Raw genomic sequence first — 18,566 nt, 5'->3', positions numbered from 1 at the left:
ACTTCTCCCTAGAGTACATACAAATGCTCAACATCACTAGCTATTATGGAAATGTAAATCAAAACCACAATGAGATACCATCTCGCATCTGTTAGAATAGTTATAATCAACAGGACAAGTAATAACAAATGTTGGAAGAAATGCAGAGAAAAAAGAATCCTCACACACTGCTGGTGGACTGCAAATTGATACAGCCACTATGGAAAACAGTATAGAGGTTCCTGAGAAAACTAAGAATCAATCTACGATATGATCCAGCAATCCCTCTACTGGGTATTTACTTCCAAAACTTGAAAACCCATATCTGGAAAGGTATTTGCACACTGATGTTCATAGCAGCATTATTCACAGTGGCCAGGACATGGAAGCAACAAAGTCGTACAATAAATAGAAGATTGGCTAAAGAAGATGTGGTACATACATACAATGGAATGTTACTCAGCCACAAGAAGAGATGAAATACTATTTGTGAGAACATGGATGGACCTCGAGATAATCATGCTAGATTTTGCTTTTTATATGAAGAGCATAACCCAATGTATAATAGGTGCTCACTAAATATTTTTAAATACACATATAAATGAATGAGTACATAACTGAACAAATAATTCAATGAAATTTGACTCCTCTTAACATCTCCTTAGCTGTTGTATCACTGCATTTTGTTTTCCCTTCAAGCTATTTACTTGAAAATAATTCCCTAGATAGTTTTGATATCTATTTAAGCCAAAAAAGTCAAAACTTACATAAAATAACTTACGTAAGTAAATTCATCTTTTTTCACCAAGGTCACAATACATCGATGAACTGTAAACACATTTTGTAGTTCCCAAATAGTTATAATAAATTATTCTTAAGACAATTTTGAAGAAACCACCTACATACATATGTAGGTAAATTATGATAAACAACAACAAAAAGAAAGTAAAGAATATTTTTAACATTTTACTGCCTATAAATCATTTGCTTTCTCTTTTATTTATATTTTTCCTGTATACTATCAATTCTATTAGACTAGAAATTTGATGGAACCCCTTCTGAAATATTACCTTTCTGTATAGGACATAAGGAAATGTTTTTTTTCAGACAATGATAGAATGTGGAGGGTGGAGGGGTTCAGAGTATTTTCCTAGGAAAAACAACGGCATTCAGTTCTCCTTTCTAAAACATTTCATTGCCAAGAATAACAAATTCAAAACTCTGCATATTCAAGCCTGCCTAATAATGGAATTTTGATAGCTTTTTTCTTATATTTATTTTTGTTGTTGTTATAGATGGACAAATGTTTAAATACAATAAAAATTTTATGAATTAGCATTTGTGATATAAATCAGGTTTTTCATAAAAAACAGAGTACAACAAAATAAATATAAAAATTTGAAAGCAGAAAATTATCTTCAATGAAGAAAGTAAAATCACTAAAAAAGTCACGGCTATTACATGAGCAAAGAAAAGCAGACTCACATTTTTTAAGCGTCATGATAACTACAATAATAATGGTAATTAATATTTATATAGTTGCACCTAATGGACCAGTGCCCTGTGTGTGAGGTCAATAATAAAGGACCTGGTTAATGAGTCCGTGACAATCAAAGTAGGAACAGATCAGTTACCATCCACAATCGGGAAATGTAGTCACACAATATAAATACCAAAGATTGCCTTCAAGGTAGATACTTGTGCCAAGTGAAAGATGGGAAAGGTGGTGGCAAATATCTGTAATCAAGGTAGAATACTTAATAGAACCCAAAGACCTAAAGTAAGAAAGAGGTTTATCTAGGCAGAGAACCCCCACCCTAAATTTAAAAGGATTTAGGCAACTACATACTAGAGTAGTAAGAATCCAGTATCTCTCTGTGGCTCCCTCCCTCTCTAACACCTCCTGGTGTAAACGCACACCCAACCAAAAGAAAAGGATGGGCAAAACTCACAATCTGAAACCCAAGCAAAGGAAGGAGATGGCAGTGGTTAATTGAGTTAGGGTTGAGATTTTGTATGTCATCTGGTAATGAGAGACAAAGAGATTAAGATTTTCATGTGAGAGTAATTATAATATAGGCCAAGTGGTCTAGATTGTATAAGAAAAGAAAGGAAGAACAAAATGGCTAAATAAGTTGGGGCAGAGGTAAAAATGAAAAGATCTGAGATAATAGAACGTGATGAGGTTGCAGAATAAGAATTAAAACTTTTGGAAGTGTGAGAGCTAGACAGAAGAGTGGAAATTTAAGATAACAAACAAGGAAAAACCTTTTATTTTTAGAATATATTCATCAAAGTCCTGTAGAAGAGCAAATAAACTCCAAATTTCACTAATTGAGGGTTCTCGGAACACTGCAGGAATATAACTGATAAAATTAGCTATACTCGCAAAGATCTATTGGAAAAACTCATTGCTTTTTTTTAAAAAAAAACAGTTACTTTCAAATTCATTGGATCATTGGTTTAGGATGCAGATTATCACAGATTGTTTTTTTCCTATAAAAATAAATATTTTGTTTTTAATATAAAGTTAATTTAATATTGTTTATACAATTATCTATCCATTCCAAAGAAAAGATTATCAGTTAAATTTCTGAGAGGCTGAATACAATTGGACAGTAGCCAGACTAAATGACAATAGATCTTTGACCCACAACCTCTGCAGCAACTAGATCAAGAAATTAAATCACAGCTTCTGCAGCAATTGGCCCAGAATGGTCAGATCTTGGGTAACAACGACCATCCTACTTGTATTCATCCCTGCTTTAAATTCAATCACAATCAGAGAAAGCACAATAGGCTCCTGAAACCAATCACATGATATGCCCTGCTTCTTCCCTCTGTCAACAAACTCCAATCAGAGACACCTAAACTCTTTCATTTTGAAGTTTTCCCTTTTCCCTGCCTGCCTGTGAGTCTCTGCCAAAAACAAATGATTCTGACTGACTCTTTGCTCTGAAAACTCTGAAAGAAATAGCCTCTGTATGTTCCCATTTGGGTGGTCTTTATTTATTATCACATTTCTAGCAGTTTAGTCTCCTGTGCTCTAAGACAATGTATAATTTAGTTCTATCTGCCTGAAATCTCTGAAGATTCACACAATACAGAACTGTTTTGCTACTCGGAAATTGACAAACACAGCCATTTCACCGAATCTCTCAACAATTCACTACAGCCAGACACTAAAATGCCAATTTCAGGTAAGAATATCAGTGTTCTCGCACTCAGCTAATTTTAATAAATAATTACTAAGATGTTACATAAGCTGAATAGTTGTCAATTACTTATGAGGTCAGAATATCTGTAAATTTTTAAAATAAAAATAATTAGCAGACAGAATCATTCTCCTTTATGTTAAAGCATTTCTCCTTGGCATTACTGAATTCAAATCTCCACAAAGTGAAACAAACCTATTCTTTACAGGGGAAATATTCATGGAAAAGGCAATAATAGTTTATAATTACTCTAACTCACTGTCCTAAAAAGAAGAAAAAAAATAAGTCATTATTGTAGAGCATAGAAATAAGCCATTATTGTTTAGCATAGTGATACAGTATTTATTTCAATTATGAAATGAATGCCTTCTTAAAGTTTAAATTGAAAAGCCAGAAATGTTTTTTTCAAAATCGTAAATGATCTACATATCTCATATTTTATGTTTTTTAGTCATTTGCTAGATATTTTTGTGAAACAGAATTCAGTAGACTTATTTTTTAATAAGTAAAATAAGATTTCTCTGCTTTTATACTTTAAATCATAAGACCTAAGACTTTTTAAAAAGAAAAATCCTAAAATATCAATATTTTTTATTCTTTTGGCTGTGTGGGCTAAAACATTGAAATTGCCATTGTTGTTAACACATTATATTAGAATATAAATGGTTCACCTCAAAAAGCAAAACAAATCATATGCAAAGTGATTCCATATTTAACAAACAAAAGGATGTGGAGCTGAGAACACATGAATTTTTATGCATTTTAGCAACACTTCTAGGAAGGCTTTAATTCTGAAGCCCTAACTGAACAGTGGCAAGGTGAGTTTTTACCCTTCCCTCTGTTCATTTTCTATTCCATCTCTCAGAATTATATCTTGGAATAGAAAAGCAGGGCAAAAAGTTCTCTTCAATGCAAGTCCATGTCCAGTGGATGTGTGCAAAAGGTGACGGTGAACAAATGTACCCTAACTTCCAAATCTAGTTCCTTATCTGCTAACACTCTACAGCTGTCTTATCTAAGGACTCCTTATCTACAGATGAATGGAACATTATTTCTACATGAGCATTTATGAGTATTCTTTTCTTTTCCTTTCAGTTGGACACTCTTCAAAGTATCACCTCCCATTGCTCAATCATTACTTAGCATATCCTAGATATAAGGAAAGCTGGGAGCTCAGTGCTTCACAGCAAACCCCTTTCGATCCACACACTCCTTCTTCATACTTCAGGTTAACTTTTGAGTACAATATGACATATTTAAGTGGGTAAAATGACAAAACACTTAAAAAAAAAAACTGGTCTTTTTGAGGCTAGGTAGTCTTAGCTAGGTGATTTGGCCAAGATTCTGAGAACATACTTAGGGATACTGTAGAAATATAAAAACAGAAAGCATTGCTGATTATGATATTAAGTATACAGGATAAAATATAAAATTTTATGAGAATAGGTACAACATCTTGGTATATTGTTGGATAGTTTATAAAAATATTAGTGCTTAAAGGAGTATTGCTTTTGCTCAGGTATTTTCAATTTTTTTAATTTTATTAATAACATTAAAGTAGGTGCACTTAGAAATCATAACTTTTGGCAAAGATATATATGATGTTTTACATTTCTTATTTTAGGAATAGCTATAAAGTTCTGTATTTTCCCCCATATATCCTAGCATCTTTTTTTTAAAAAAAAAAAAAATGCATCCTAAGTACTAATAAAAATATAATTAAATATCTACAGAATTTTACCCAGAGCCTGTCTTCTGTTAAGATGGGGGAAATGAATTAAATGTTCTCAAATAGTATATAAACCATGAAATGTGGTTAAGTTCATATTCAAGAAACCACTTGAAGAGAATTTACCTGAGGTGAGAAAAGGAAAAGGGGAATAATTTATGAAGGAAACATTAATAAATAATCTAACCTCTAACTATCATAAAGAGAAAACTTTCATAATCTTTATAAATCTTAGTGGGCTTCCAGGTTAGGATGGCAGGTTGACACATCTTTATGTATTTTCTCCTTCTCCAAACCTCACTAAAACTACAGATGAGTTTTTTTTTTCCTTCTAAATATTAAACCTACAAGGATGGAAATAGCAGAATGAAAGAAAAGGCATCAGCAAGAAATATTAAGAAACTAGAAAGCAGATAAGTGGTAAATAATATAGTCAACCTGAAAAAAGCCAGAGTCCAAACCAGCAGTGGAAAAACTAATAATCAAGCTGATTTAAAAAGAACGACCCATGCATGATTGAAATTTGGGGTAAAGGGAATGAAAGAGGCAGTTTGAATCTCTCCTTTACTCCATACCATTGAACATCTTCCTCTCCTTTACCTAGGAAAAGTCTGGATATTATCCTCTGAAGAGGGTGAAATAGCCTTTCCTTGGAGGTCTTTACACTTATTTAAGGGGGAATGCCTTTTACTAGCAAGTGAAATATTAAATAAATGTTTGAATATTTAATACTAAATGTAGAGTCTACCAGACACTCTACCCTCTACACCTCTGCTTCCAGAACCCTTAACTTCCAGTCAGGAATTTGGAAGATGCTTCCCTGGGAAACTAATCAGTGCAAGGAAAAAGACTTGCTTTCCTCTAGCAAGTCTTAAGTCCTTAAGCCTGATTCTAAAAAATACCAGAGACTGAAGAAAAGAAATGCTGAGTTATTAGATGATGCCACAGGCTAGTGTGATAATGTAGCTTATGTGACTATATGAATGGCCCTTCACCAAGGAGAAATCATATTTAAAACACTAAAGCCTGAAGTTTCTGCCCTAGGATGAATGTATCACAGTGGTGACAGAGATGCTTTGCTTTATTTGTAACTGTGCAAGACAACCAGAGTAAAACCTATTTCATGTCTCCAATTTAGGCTAGAAGTACTAAACGGCCGGTGTGGCAAGGAGATTGAACCGAGGCTCAGAAATGGCCGCATCACGTTTACTATAGTAATTTTTTTTCTTTAGCTCCTGACACAATACTTTTTAAAAAAATTTATCAAGTTTCTATTAGGCTATACTAGAATTTCCAAAGTCTGTCTAAGTATGTGAGTCTCCCAACTGTGGCTAGACCCCCATGGGTTTTGAGTCTCTGCTAGTAGTGTCATCTAAAGGTGCCTGTCGTTTTTCCTGCATATCATTCTTAGATATCTTTTCTATCTATAATGCTACCATCTTGATCACAAATTTTGAATAGCTCTCTCTATCTCACTTAAAAAGTAATAAATAAAAACCTGCATATTTCCTAAAGCCTTTTACAATCTATCACTTTCTTCATGTTCATCTTAACTTCTTCCTGTATTTATATAGTTTTCTTAGAGCCTCCCAAATCAGTCTGGCTCCTTCCTACCTCCCGGTCTCTCTACCTTTGTGAGTTTTCTCATTTGTACTATCTCATTCCACAATTCAATCCCAGATCTCATTTTCAGTGGAATACAAACTTCGCTTGTTCATACTTTTTGTTTTCTGCTTTCTTTGTTTCCCAGTAATAATCCCTCTCTTTTGAAATTCTAATGTATTCACAGCTAGAAAAATACAATGCACTACACAATTACTGTTGTTATTTCTAATATGTCTATTTGTTTTCCCCTTGGGGAATGGACTGGATCTTTTTCTGTGTTTAGCAAAAAGATAAAACTTGTAATACAGGGAGTAGGTACCCAGACTCTGCAGGTGGATCAACTCCAATTGGAAGTCAATTTCATTTGTGTGTCCTTGAGCAATTTATCTGACCTCTTTAAATCTGTTTTTTTTTTTTTTAAACAATGAAATGGAGAATATGACAATCAAACTGTCTTGAGAATAAAACTGAGAAAACATATATAGTCATCATAGTGTAGTACATAGTAGGCATTCATCAATGTTTACCATTATTATTCATCTTATTAATAATAAAATAGTAGTTGAAGAAAATGAGAAAACAGCATTCAGTGACACTTTAAGAAAGATAATTTACTATTTTTTCTTTTTATTATTAAAAAATTACACAGCTATTTAAAATCTATATGTGAGACAGAGTGTACTATAATGGTCAACTACTTGTTGATAAATATTTCGGGACCAGCAATAACCACCATTCTCACAGTCCTCATTATAAACAAGCTGAAACACCTACAATGAAAAAAATGTGAAATGGGTGGAACTGAGAAATAGCTTATATATAAAATCGTTAAATTTAACACTCAGAAAAACATTGTAGTGTCTTAGAAAACACTTGAAACAGAATTGGGAGCAAAAAAGAAGTAGAGAACAAGGTTTTGTTCATTTTAAAACAATTGGATATTTATCGCAGTTTATATGAACTGAAATTAAACGGAATCTGGATTCAATTTAAGTGCAAAAGATTATCAGAATCCAAAATTCAATTTTGCTACTATACTTTTACTGCAGTCAGAGCATACAATATTTCTATCCTGTGGATGCCTTTGGTAGTGACACCTATAGATTGTGAGAATGTTGGGCTGTTTAGCTTTTGCGAAACATAAATGTGTTTATTTCCCAATGAGTTATCACTCTGTGGAGTTGCAAATCCTCTTCTAACACCCTAGCTACAGATATGACACCCTCAAAGTCACTGCACAAGCTTTTCAAACTCAACTTAAAGTATGCCAACAGTAGAACAGATGCGGAGCAGGAAAAACTTCACTAAAGTTTATATCTTCACTACTTGTTGGTGACATATTTTTATTATCCTTCCATCTTACTAACTTCGTTTCCCTTCCTTCAGTCTGAACCCAGTCGGTTATTTCAACATATCCTTTCTAGTAATTCCAAGTCTCTCACCCCCTTAAATTCTGCTGCAAATTTCTTTTTATCTCATACATATCCACAATGTATATTTCCTTCAAATATACCATTAAGTCATTGCACTCAAATGTATCTAGTTGCTCTTTCTGTAGCAAAAGATATCACTAATTTTGATACATAAATCACTATAAAATTATTTATCTATGGAAATTAACCACTCAGATAGTTCGCAAAGAGATCATAACTTGATTGAAAAATTATTTAGTAAAAGTAATGTGTAATATGATATACAGAGAAGATTCCTAAGGTGAGAGAGTATAAAGTGGTCTCTAAAATTATTCCTTAGCAGTTTATTACAAACTCTGCCATATTTATTTACCAAAACCTCTAGAATGACACACCTACAACTTCCCAATTTTATATTATTTACTTTTTTTTACCACTTGATTTTTAGCACCTGCCACTCAAAGAATCTTGAGGTTTCACTAATGTGACATATATTTCTAACCATTATAAATATTACAGATCATTTTCCACATAATTACCTTGTAAAGTCTGTCATCTCCATCATTATCATACACATCTTCTTGGCCAGAACAATAATATCATTGCTTGTATCATCCCATATTTCAATTTCAGCATCCAGCTTACTCTTTACTTTCTTGAAATCAGCAACTTGCTCAGCAATCTTTTCCTTTTCTGCCTCAGGCAATTGAGTCATCTTGGCCTAAAACATGTGATAGTTAGATTTATAATTATTTCACTATGTCAAAAAGCATTTTAGGAAGAATTAGTAATGATAGAATGCTTATAAATTATTTTCATTTTCATTTAAAAACAGACATGTCATAGCTTTCTTTTTTTAAGTCATATAATCAAAACTTTCCACATTTTATTTTCATATGAAAGATCTATTGAATTATAATTGTTGGCTCCAGAACTGAAATGTTAAATTTGAGAAAAGAAAAACAATGTATAATTTAGTACCTGACATATTTAAATCTACTTCTTAATATAGATGTTGGACTTCTCAAATTTCTAACATTTAAATTTTAAATTAATCTAAGCCTAATTTAATGCATTAAATATGTTAGAAAAGTACATACTTCATTTAGTCGTGCTAATAGTATGCTTCAAAAGGTAGAAGTATAACAAAATTTATCTTAAAATGAGGCTATGTATGCATGTATTTATATTCAGACATATAGATCCTTACATAAATACTGACTATACATTGATAAACAGTAAAAGTATACATTTACAAGTCATATGTATCTAAATAAGCATATATATATATACATATAATCATACAGACATATCTGTATTTTATGCATATAAGCACATTCAGATATGTACTTGTATACAAACTCTTTTTGGAAAAGATTAAGAATGTTATGGGCAGAGTTTATTAAAATAACTATCCCTAATTAGCATCCTGATTTTTGGGGTGCTATTCTCCCAAACACACTAAACTTAATGTTTTAACATAGTATCAATTCTTTGGATGTGTTGTACTTTGAACAGCATGCAACTCACATCTTCTACTTGCAATTTAGAGCGAGGGATGGGAGAAAACCATCCATACCCCTAAACTACCATATTCGCAACCTTAGCACCTGGAACCTATGACTTCCTGTCAAGTAGTAGCAATAGTAATACTAATAATAACAACAATGATAATAATAATAATAATAATAAAATAACCTTGAAGGAAAAGTGATTTGATAATACTAATGCCATACAATTTCATACAATTCCATACAACGGTCTTTGTAACCCTATTCTCAAAAAGGAACTCATACATATTCTAATAGTACAATAAATACGTAGGCCTGAGAGGGATTGTTTAAAAAGGATAAATCTTGTAAGCAGAATTTACTTATTCACATGGAATATGTGATACCTATAATGCCTATGTATTTCCAGATGTTAGTCTCCAGGACACCTATATATGAGAAAATAAGAAAAAAATCACCTCAAATTACCTCTGGATACTGGGTTCAGAATACTAAAAATACACTTTATTAATCAATAGTGTATAATACCAAAAAAGCTTAAATATATGAATAAAAGAATTATAAGAATGGTCAATAAAAAATCCATCTACAAAACTAGAATAAAAGAAACAATATCAAGTATCTGTTATTTATTAATAGCTGAACTTAGGGTCTAAAACAACTTGGTACCCATAAAAAAAATAATCTCAGGATTATCCATGCTTCAGCTCTAACCTACTAAAGAAAATAAACAATGAGGCTTTCTGATTTGAAGTTTCCTTTAAATTCTTTAGCATAATGTTTGATGCATAGTGAAGGCTCAATAAAGGATAGCTGTTTTCTATTCAATCTAGCTCTTTTCTATTTCTACTATCAAAATATATTAACATAACTAGCACATAAAATTTTCTTTTTTCTGTTATCATTTTATTTTATTTGAATAATTAAATTAAGCTATGAGACTAGGTTTTTAATTGATGAGCTATACAGGTAACTCAGGTTCTGAAACTAGTTTGTAGTTTCCTTTCTCAAGAAATATTGCCTATGTAATAAGTTAAAAGAAGAGCAACTTTTACTGCTGCTGGCAAATGGGGAGGTACGTAAATGAAGACACAGCCCACTTATGTCTGAAATCAATAGTATGCAAACACATTAAGTAAATTATAAGCTACTAACCAAGCTCAAAAATAGAAATGAATTTTCTCCATCTCGACCACTGGTTACTATCATTCTCTCCATTTTCATTAAAAAGTGTTTAAACTTTCAAACACTGTAGATAGATTCAGTTGGGGCCTCTTTTTGCAGTCTTTATTTCAGATATAATAAATCCCTGGTTCTAGATCTAATAAATAAGTTTGAAGTGTACATTGGTATATCATGGACAATTATTCGCTATCCTCATAAAAAAGTTAAAAGTATTCAAGAGGTGACCTGATCAAGTGTATTACTAGTTCTGTTCCTTGCAATACCACTGATTTTCAATATGCCCTTGAGGAAGTCACTTAACCCTCCTGGCTGAGTGTCCCTAGACACAAAATAACAATAATTGTAACTATTATCCTCCTGTTATGCAGGCAACAGGGTCGATTATTGGATAACATTGAGACTGACCCTGTCATGGGCAGGAATCTCATCAATTGCACTAGATTTCCTTAATAACAACTCATGTAGTGAATCACAATTGACAGATGTTTATTTCTGACAAGATAAGAGCCAAAAGTTGGGCAATAGTTTACAAATTTAAAAGTTCTAGAGAATTCTCACTCTTTCTTACAGGAGGAACAAAAACAATAAAGCATTAAATTACTGACTGAAACCTCTATTAAAGATTTTTAGTGTTCCTGTGAATGATTTATTATATGTTATCCATCAACTTCAATCAATATAAAAATTTCAAAATAGGATATAAGAGAATACTTGATATTTAAAAATCCTGGGTGAATGTTTCCTTATTGGATTATTTTGTGCAGGATACCCAAAGAAGCTGAGGTACCAAACTTTAAGCAAATGAGCTAAGTGGAATCTCTGACATTATTGACAGCTGGCCATACATCTTGGCTCCTGTTCAAATCTATAAAGTAGAACTCTAATATAAATAGCTATCAAAGGCTTTTTGAGTTACTGCCATTTGAACAAGATTATATTGTGTATCAGCTGATTTTGGAATCTGTTGCCAAAGACAATGAAAATAGATAACATATATAAGCAGACACTCTTCTAGGCACCTTACATATATTTAAACTTTAATCTTCATATCAATTCTATAAATATAGATATAAATATATTCTATAGATATAAATATATTGTTATGCTAATTTTATGAATTATAAAACTGAGTCTCCAAAAAGTTAAGTTATTTACTTAAGATTATAGTTTTAGTATATACCATGCTCATGAATTGGTAGAATTAATAATGTTAAAATGCCCATACTACTCAAAATAATCTACAGATTTAATGCAATCTTTATCAAAATACCAATGGCATTTTTCACAGAAAAAATATCCTAAAATTTGCATAGAACCACAAAAAAACCCAAATAGCCAAAGCAATTTTGAGAAAGAACAAAGTTAAAGATATTACACTCCCTGATTTCAAACTAAACTATAAAGCTATTATAATCAATACAGTATAATACTGGTTAAAAAAAAAAAAAGAGTCACACACACACACACACACACACACACACACACACACAGATCAGTGGAATAGAATAGAGAACCCAGAAATAAACCCAGGCTTATATGATCAATCAATCTATGACAAAGAAGGCAAGAATATGCAATGGGGAAAAGACAGATTTTTCAAAAAATTGCAGTAGGAACACTGGACTGATACATGCAAAACATGAAACTGGGCCACTTTCTTACACTATTTATAAAAATGAACTCAAAATGGATTAAAGACTTAGATGTAATACCTGAAAACATAAAACTCCTAGGAGAAAACAGGCAGTAAATTCTTTGACATCAGCTTAGCAATATTAGTTCAGATATGTCTCCTCAGGCAAGGGCAACAAAAAGAAACATAAACAGATGGGAGTTTGTCAAACTAAAAAAGAATCAACAACAAAACAAAAAGGCAACCTAGTGAATGAGAGACAATATTTGCAAATGATGGATCCATTAAGGGGTTACTACCCAAATATGTAAAGAACCCATATAACTCAACATCGAAAAACACACTACAATCCGATTTAAAAATGGGCAGAAGATGTAAATAGACATTTATCTAAAGAAGACATACAGATGGCCAAGAGACTCAGGAAAAGATGCTTAGCATTATTAATCATTAGGGAAATGGAAATCAAAACCACAATGGCATATTACCTCACACTGGTCAAAATGACTATTATCAAAAGACAACAAATGACAAGTGTTGGAAAAGATGTGGAGAAAAGGAACCCTTGTGTACTGTTGGTGGGATTGTAAATTGGTGAAACCACTATGGAGAACAGTACAAAGGTTCCTCAAAGAATTAAAAATAGAAAAATAGAACTACCATATGATCCAGCAATTTCACTTCTGCATATTTATCTGAAGAAAATGAAAATACTAATTTGCAAAGCTATATTCATCCTTAAATTCTTTACAATATATTTACAATAGCCAAGATATGAATATAACCTAAGTATTCATTGAGAGATGAATGGACAAAGAAGATCTGATACACACACACACAAATGGAATATTACTTAGTCATAAAAAGAATGAAATCTTGCCATTTTTGACAACATGGATGGACCTAGAGTGTATTATGTTAAGTGAAATTATTTGAGAAAAAAACAAATATGATTTTACTCATATGAGGAATCTTAAAAACATACAATTAAACAAAATAAAAGAAATTGACTCAAATACAGAGAACAAACTAATGGTTGGTGGGGTTATGGGCAAAACGATGAAAGAGATTGAGAGATACAAACTTCTAGTTATAAAATAAATAAGTCATGGGGAAGTATATATAGCCTACGGAATACAGTCAATAACATAATAAATGTGTGTAGTGACAGGTAATTACTAAACTTATTGTGGTGATCACTTTCTAAGGTATATATGTATACCTGAAACTAATATAAATTATATGTCAACAAAACCTTAATAATAAAAGTTTAGTGTTAGTAAATGGTAGACCAGGGTGCAAACCCAGAAACTCTGCTGTAGAGTTTTTATTCTATCACTATACCAACCAATTTTCCATAGTACACACAAAAATATCCACATTCTCCTTAATGGTATTTAACATCTTTTAATTTTAGACATAATTATTTTCCAAAATATAGTCACTTAACTTTAGAATCTAAGTTTCCTTATCTGTAAAGTAGAGATGATGTTGTTTACCTCACAGGTAGTTTTAGATATCAAATGAATGAATGTATATGGATAATTTTTTTTTACATTCTTAAGTGCTATTTATTGCCAGCTGTTACTTATACTAACAGATTTAGTTTTTCACTCTACGCGGTGATCCTTAGAATTTTATCCTAAAGTTATCCTTAAAAAAAAAAAAACAAAACAAAAAAAACCAGAAGTTGTATTCTCCCAGTAGCCATTAGGCATTTTCAAGTGTGTGTGTATACATATCATTTACAGTTTCAACTCTAAAACAGGGGTTAGCAAGATAGTAAATAATTTATGCTGTGCAGGCCATACCATACCACTCTATCACATTACTCAACTCTGCTGCTGTTGTAAAGCTAGAGCCATGATGATAGACACTATGCAAACAAATGAGTATGGCTATATTCCAATAAATGTTTACATGAACACTGAAACTTAAATTTTATGTGATTTTTCTCATGTCACAAATATTCTGATTACATCTAATTTTTTTTCATCCATTTAAAAATCTAAAAACCATTCTTAGCTCATGGGCTGTACAAAGATAGTTAGCAGGCCGGATTTGACCTGCTGGCTATAGTTTGTCAACACTAGCTATATCCTTTATCTTCTTGATTTTTATGTTTCTAAGTAATACTGCCTGCCATCCAGTCCTGAAATTTCATTAATTTTTTTTCCTTTTCTTTATCAATGCCATTCTGTTAAGCACAAACTTTATCCATTTTATCTCTAAAACTTTTATCACATCCATCTTTTCCTTTGTATTCCCATTACTCCTGTATAAATCGAGGTCTTAATTTCCCAGTTCATTTTCAATCCATCTTGCTACCACTTCATGCAATCTGAATTTGTAGAATTGTGCAATCTTTAGCTAAAAAATACCTTCCATATCTTCTTATTGAATAAATACTAATTCCTCAAATACTACCATTAATTTTACCTAAAGTGAAAAATTCATACATAAAATTACCCAAATCATAAAGGTACAGTTGGAACGGTCTTCATGAACTGAGCAAATCCATTTACCTAGCACCCAAACTAAGAAACTAAAAGATGACCAGCATCCCAAAAGCCTCCTGTGTCTTAGTCTAGTCACTATGTCCCAAGAACAATCACTATATTGATTTCTAAAATTATAGATTTCTCTGTTTTTAAACCTTATAAAAATGGAATTACAGTATATGTAGTCTGTGCCTGGCTTATGTTCAACATTTATATATTTAAAATATGTCTATGCTTTTGAATGGAGTTATAGTCTGCTTATTCTTCTTGCTCTAGACACATAGTATTCTATTGTGCAAATAAGTATATGCCATCTATTAATCAGTTTTTCTGTTAATGAATTTTTGAGAAGTATTCCATTTTTTGACTATTATGAATAATGAATATTCTTGTACTTTTCTTTTGGTGAAGATATGGGTGCATTTTTCTCAAATAGTTATCTAGCAGTAGAATTAGTCACAGGGACCACCATGACCTTTGCTTTTACCAGCCTTACAATATTATTTCTTTTTACTTAAATTCCATGCACTATACCCTTAAGTCAAATTAAGCTATTTGCTCTTGCAGGTAAATAACTTGAAATATTGCTCATTAATTACTTTGTTCAACTTCTTCCCCTTCTCCATCCTGGTTGATTCAAATTTAATCACATTTCCAAGCAAAATTCATATAATATATCCTCCTTTCTTCTTTAGCTGCATGGAATTATTATTTTTTTAAATTCTGAACATGTTTTCAGTTCTTCCCTCAAGATGTTCATGTTATTCTCTCTATTAGACTAATTATTTCTGAATGTGAATATATTATCTCATTTACTAGAGGAAAGATCTTTGAAAGCAGAATTACTTTTCAGAATAACAGTGTTAACTACCATCTACTTATCTAACTATATGTTTATTTGTGGTTTTTTGTTTGTTTCTTTCCTCCAGAATATAAGTTTTCTGAAAATAGAGACATATAAATAATTGATGTTTGTTTGCAATTATCAACAAAAATAATCAAGAGATAAAAAATAGGCTTGTGGGATAAAATTATATAGCATTTATTTTGCATTTTCTTTGTCACATACATCTACATATTTTCTAGGCTTTAACCTCTACAAGGTAGAAATTAATTTTTCTAATGAATTTTCCTTGTTTACTTTCAAACTTGGAACCTCATTATTCCTCTAAGACCATGTTAACAACACAAATGATCTTCTCATCTTTTTATCAACTTTTAAATTTCATTACTACTACTTAAAATATTCATATAATTACATTACTTATCTACTTAAACAGTTTCAATGATTTTCATTACCTCTTTAAAAACATAAAACAGAAAAAATTAGTATAATAGGAAAAATGTAAAAATTTTTGTCATACAGAGTTTTATTCAAACTCCGAATCTGCTAAGTACTAGTTTTGTAACAAGTAGCTTAACCATCTGAATTCTAATTTTATCACATTAAAAGATCATAAAACTTATTAAGAGTTTTCTCACAATTAGAGTTATATCTGTAATAATGATACCTAGAATATATTAGGGATTTAGTAAATGGTACTTATGGTTAATGTATATAAATTCTTTAGCCTGGCTTCCAAGACTTTTCACAATGTTGTGGGAAATGACAGCTAAAAATATCCTCTTAGCTACATCTTGGAGCTTAGGAAGAGACTAAGTAAAAAATTTGAAGTAAACACATTTCATAAACAATAAATCATAAAGAAACATAAAGTCATTGTAATCATTTTATTCTTAGAATCTCTAGAATACTATTTTTCAGGTAAGGAAACTGAGTCCTAGGGAACAAAATTGCTTGAAAAATATTATCAAACTGATTAGTGGCAGAATTTGGTACTTAAATCCATGTGTCACCATTACTAGATCTCTCTTTCTACAAAATTGTTATGCTTTACTTAACTATAACTTTTTCATGGAAATTTTATTCTTCAGTAAATCATATAACTCTTTTGTTTTCCCTATCTATAAACCTGAATGGAACACAGAAATAGAATTTTACTGATAAATAAGCCACAATTACATTAAAAAAATTTATATTAGAAAATTCCTAATCTGTTATTATTATTCACGTGGGTAACTAGAAGGCAACATTCAAAATCAAACGTGTGGTGTATGTACACTGAATAAATATTTCTAAAAGGGGAATTTTTTGTTTTTACCTATGTTGTTAATCAAATTTAATGGAAGCATTTATGTATTTTTTATAAGCCCAAAGGCATTTAGAAAATAACGTGTTCTTAATATATCAAAAATATATATAGTAGAACATTTTGCTGGAGGTTTAGAAAACTTGAAGTGCTGCAGCAACATTTAACTTAATTAAGATTTGGAGAACAAATTCAGAAAAAACGGCTTGTGCATTGTTATTTTAAACATATTAAATTGTGATTTCAAATATATTACAGAGAATTTTTTTAAAAGTTTTCATAATATTTTAATGATATTTAGGAACTGGAATTGGACCTTGCTTTAAGGAGTGATATGCATTTCTATATTTCTTTGCATAGTTTCTTAAACAAAATTTACAAGTATATTAGCTTTAAAAAGCTCCGAGTTTTATCAAAAAATAACACTCTTAAAATCCCATGGGTTATACTCACAGATCCCTATCAGATATAAAACTATCTCATAATAAATCTTTATAGGCTTCAGGGTCTGGGTCTAAACACAGAATTAGCTATTAAATCATCAGGCTTACTTGGTTATCTATGTTCTAACAGTAATAATAATGGTAATTAATATTTGTTCATGCTTCACATATACCATACATTTCATTAAACACTTTTGAAAAATTACCTCTTTTAAATAATAACCTAAGGTAGATATTAATATTAACCTTTCACAACCATGAAAATGAAGCCTTCAGGGGACATATGCATATCTCCTATAAATGAAAAAGATCTTTTCCAATTTATTTTTCTTTTATATCATATCTATTGTTATGGTTCATTTGCAATATAGTTTATAGAACTAAGGTTAATTTAAGTCTTGAAAAATTAGTCATATATTATTTGTGAACCCAATATGTGTCCAAGTTCTAAGAAAAAAATAAAGACTGTAAAACATATTTGGGAGACGAGTGGAAAAATTTTAATATAGACTGGGTATTAGGCATAATTAGAAAGCAACTATTAAATTTCTTCAGTGTGATGACAATATTATGGTTATACAAAAGACTGTCTATTATTTTAAGAGATATCTGCTGAAATATTTAGGCATAAAATGTTACAATGTCGCAAACTTTGAAATTGTTCAGAAAAAAAAGTAAATACTGATCTGGCATTATGTTTAAACTCCTATATCTAGGTCCTTGGAATATAGATATACATTGAATTAATATTTAAAATTCTCTGTGCGTTTAACTTTTTAAAATAAAAAATAATTGGAAAACAAATAATATTTTCTATGCTTTTGTTCTTTGGAGGTATCAGGGATTTTATAGGCCATATAGTCTATTCTCTTATCTCACAATACCATTCCATCTGTAATACCTCTGACCATTGTTACTCAGCTTCTCCTTTTACATATATGAAGGCCCAATCCTGGATTCTATGTGACTAAGAGATAAAGTTGTTCATAAAATTTTTACTAGTAAAAACCAAACCAGTGAATGAGATTTGTGACCTCCAAAAGTAATCCTTGCATAAGAGATAAGTATGACTGAAGAGTCATAGGAAACAACTTTATTCAAGATCTTAGTATGTATTATAATGATTGAAATTTAAATAAATGTGGCTGTAGCATAAGTCTTCTAAAAAAAAAGTTTCTTAATTCAAGGGCAGTGATCTGCATA

The 18,566-nt window shown here is 31.1% G+C and overlaps 1 protein-coding gene across 3 annotated transcripts in view; it reads right to left on the bottom strand.

The window, feature by feature from the left end:
• CTNNA3 (catenin alpha 3) overlaps window positions 1-18,566 on the bottom strand; it is a 1,366,626-nt gene that overhangs the window by 112,991 nt on the left and 1,235,069 nt on the right. For all 3 annotated transcript variants that reach the window (XM_036222548.1, XM_036222546.1, XM_036222547.1), the window contains exon 15: window positions 8,480-8,661. In XM_036222548.1, coding sequence (XP_036078441.1) covers window positions 8,480-8,661 — 182 coding nt within the window. The remainder of the gene's footprint in view (window positions 1-8,479; window positions 8,662-18,566) is intronic.

Source organism: Rousettus aegyptiacus, unplaced genomic scaffold, assembly GCF_014176215.1.
Source record: "Rousettus aegyptiacus isolate mRouAeg1 unplaced genomic scaffold, mRouAeg1.p scaffold_m13_p_6, whole genome shotgun sequence".
Classification (NCBI taxonomy): domain Eukaryota; kingdom Metazoa; phylum Chordata; class Mammalia; order Chiroptera; family Pteropodidae; genus Rousettus; species Rousettus aegyptiacus.
The sequence above is the reverse complement of the archived record's forward strand: the minus strand, read 5'-3'. Positions and strand labels throughout refer to the sequence as shown.